General features: G+C 37.3%; 1 protein-coding gene across 1 annotated transcript in view; it reads right to left on the bottom strand.

Annotated features, from left to right (window-relative positions):
- Window positions 1-1205: 1205 nt before the first annotated feature.
- COXFA4L3 (cytochrome c oxidase associated subunit FA4L3) overlaps window positions 1206-2861 on the bottom strand; it is a 3952-nt gene continuing 2296 nt past the window's right edge. Inside the window, exon 4 of the mRNA XM_019668667.1 lies at window positions 1206-2406. Coding sequence (XP_019524212.1) covers window positions 2338-2406 — 69 coding nt within the window. The 3' untranslated portion in view covers window positions 1206-2337. The remainder of the gene's footprint in view (window positions 2407-2861) is intronic.

Raw genomic sequence — 2861 nt, 5'->3', positions numbered from 1 at the left:
TCATTTTCATGACCACATATTTGTCAGTACAACTCAACCAAATGCAACAAGTGAAACTTGGATTAGATTCTGGACTTAAAAATACGGTTTTAAAGGATACTACAGTTAGAGAAAATGGAAATGGATTGTATGTTAGGTGATATTGTTGAAATAATGTTCATCTTCTTAGGGATGATAATGGCATTACAGTCAGCTAGAATGACCTTTCTCTTAGGCATGAAAAGCTTTATGAAGTCTATAACTTATTTTCAAATAGTTCATTTTAAAAGAACATAGTATACAGACAGATACAGCAAATGTAGCATAATGCTAATTGATAAAAAGCGTGAGTATTCTTTGCATTAATTTTTCAACTACTCTGCACATTCAAAATTTTTCAAAATAAAACATTTGGGGAAAATTCACACAACCAAGACCAAAATTAATAAATCTTTTAAAGTTTAAGTGTCAATATTGCTCTTGGCCTTCCTCCCTCCCAAACCTGCTGCATGGTACCTTCCATTGCCATGTTCACCCCTCAAAGCCACTGCATCTCAATCAGGTTTGTTTTAAAATCTAAAGGTACAATCATCCCTCACAAACACTACAAATTTGCTCTCCTAGTTGGCCAACCGTCACAACTCTTTATTTTTACTTGCCTAAATGGTATCACATTGCACTTCAGAAGTTGAAGCAAATAAAATTGTGCTTCGTAAATGGTACATGTAACTCCTTGATATCCAAGATTGGAGATTTTCATCTGGGAAAACTCGAGGTGATAATTAAGCAACAAAGGTTGGTGGAAGTAGTCTCACTTTAATCCTTCCAGAATTGCCAAGTCTCTAGCAAGAGCTCATTAATTTTTATTGCCGTGAAGGTGATAAGAATTTAGCTCTTCTCTTCAATTTCTATTATAGTCAGATGGAAATTAAGAAAATAGCATTTATCACCTTTATTTAAAAGAGTTAATGAACCTAGGTGTGTACCCAAGAGAACTGAAAACATATGGCTACACAAAAACTGTAATGGCTGTTTACAGCAGCATTACTCCTAACAGCCTAAAGGTGTAAACAGTTCAAATGTCCATCAACTGATGGACAAAATGTGGTGTATCCATACCATGGAATATTAGTCATAAAAAGGAATTAAATATTGACATATGGCACAACATGGATGAATCTTGAAAATATTATGCTAAGTTAAAGGAGACAGACACAAAGGCCACATAATACATAATTCCATGTTTATGAAATATCCAGAATAGGCAAATCCATAAAGACAAAGTTTATTGGTGTTTGTCCGAGGCTGAGTGCAGAGGGGTCAGGAATGAGGAATGGCTGCTAATGGGTACAGGGTTCTTTTCGGGGTGATGAAAGTGTTCTGCAATTAGATGGTGGAGATGGTTGTAAAACTCTGTGAATACACTGAAAACCACTGAACCGTGCACTTGAAATGGATGAATACTATGGTGTGTGAATTATATCTCAATTTTTAAAAACAAGTTAAGGAAAAGCAATTTCCTAGAACAGTTAAAGGGAAGCCCAGAGGCACGCTGCGTTTGACTGCCCCTTCAGTCTCCAAGTCATCACTGGCCAGAGTGAGGAGGGGCCCCAGACTCTGTAGGGTGCTCTCTACCCTCCCTTCCACTCCCTCACAGAAGCACCACTCTTAGCCTTGGTATCTGTAGGGCCAACCTCAGCACGCCCCACGTTCCTATTCACCACCAGATTCCCAGCATTTCCTCCAAGAACTCCTCATGCAAGCCTAGTGCCCCATCTCTTCTTCATTGTCCTCATTGTACTTACCATCTTTTACTCATCCCCCTCCAAAATTTGGTTTTGCTTTATCTCACCTGCACTTGAACAGTGCCTAGCTAACAATAGGTGCTCAACAAATTCCTGGTGAATGAATGAACTTGGAAGAAAAGTTTACATAGAAATGTGCACTGGGTAGTAATTAAAACATGAAGCTTTATGCTTTAAAATGTGTCTTTCTCCCATAAAAAGACTTTCTTCTCCATTTAAATATGTATCTAACCTTTAAGAAATCTTGCACAAATGGCTATTTTATTATAGATAATCTAATTTATAAATCTTTATGCACTTTAAGGAAAATATTCAAGCATATAAACATAAAAATTTCAATATGCAAAATTCAAATTACAAGAAACTTATTTTTAGACTATGTGGTTATTGCTGCACTAACTTTATAATTCCTTAGCCAGAGTCCAAAAATGTAGGCAAGCCCTAAAAATGTAGCAGAAGCATTTCCGCACAATGGTATCCATAATCTAGTTTGTGCAGAAGTGTTTCCACTAGATTCATAGAGCACTCTAGGGAAGGAAGAAGTGAAGACTGGTCATCTGGTTGCCTTTCGGGCCTTCTGCAACTCTTCAATGGGCTTCCATTCTTGGTTGATTGTTATAAGCTTAGATGAAAAAAGAAAATAAAAATGTTTTGTTAGGATCTTTCCTTTATCCTCATGCCCCCTTTCGGGATTTGTCCACACTCCTCTTTAGAAAAAGCATCACCATAGCATTTGTAACCAAAGAATCACCTCTTCCCATCTCTAAAACATGGAGAAAACAGTAATATGGGCTGGTTTCTACCACTCTGTCCTCCTAAAAAGCCCTCGCGTTCCTGAGTGTTACAAGATCAGAGACAAAGGTCTTACACATTTGGCCCACTTTCACGTGACAGGATCTAGATTTCTAACTTTCCCATGGTTTTATGTGAACTATAAGTTCAAAAAGTGAGTCTGCTCCCTGTGAGTGGATATATAATACTCCTAGCACAGGGCATGTCATCTAGCAGGCTCTTAACAAAATTTCCTCATTGTAATTACTCAATAAAGGTACAAATGATCTAAGTTATATACAATAA

Source organism: Hipposideros armiger, unplaced genomic scaffold, assembly GCF_001890085.2.
Source record: "Hipposideros armiger isolate ML-2016 unplaced genomic scaffold, ASM189008v1 scaffold_531, whole genome shotgun sequence".
Taxonomy (NCBI): domain Eukaryota; kingdom Metazoa; phylum Chordata; class Mammalia; order Chiroptera; family Hipposideridae; genus Hipposideros; species Hipposideros armiger.
Note: the sequence above shows the minus strand (reverse complement) of the source record. Positions and strands in the feature narration are given on the sequence as shown.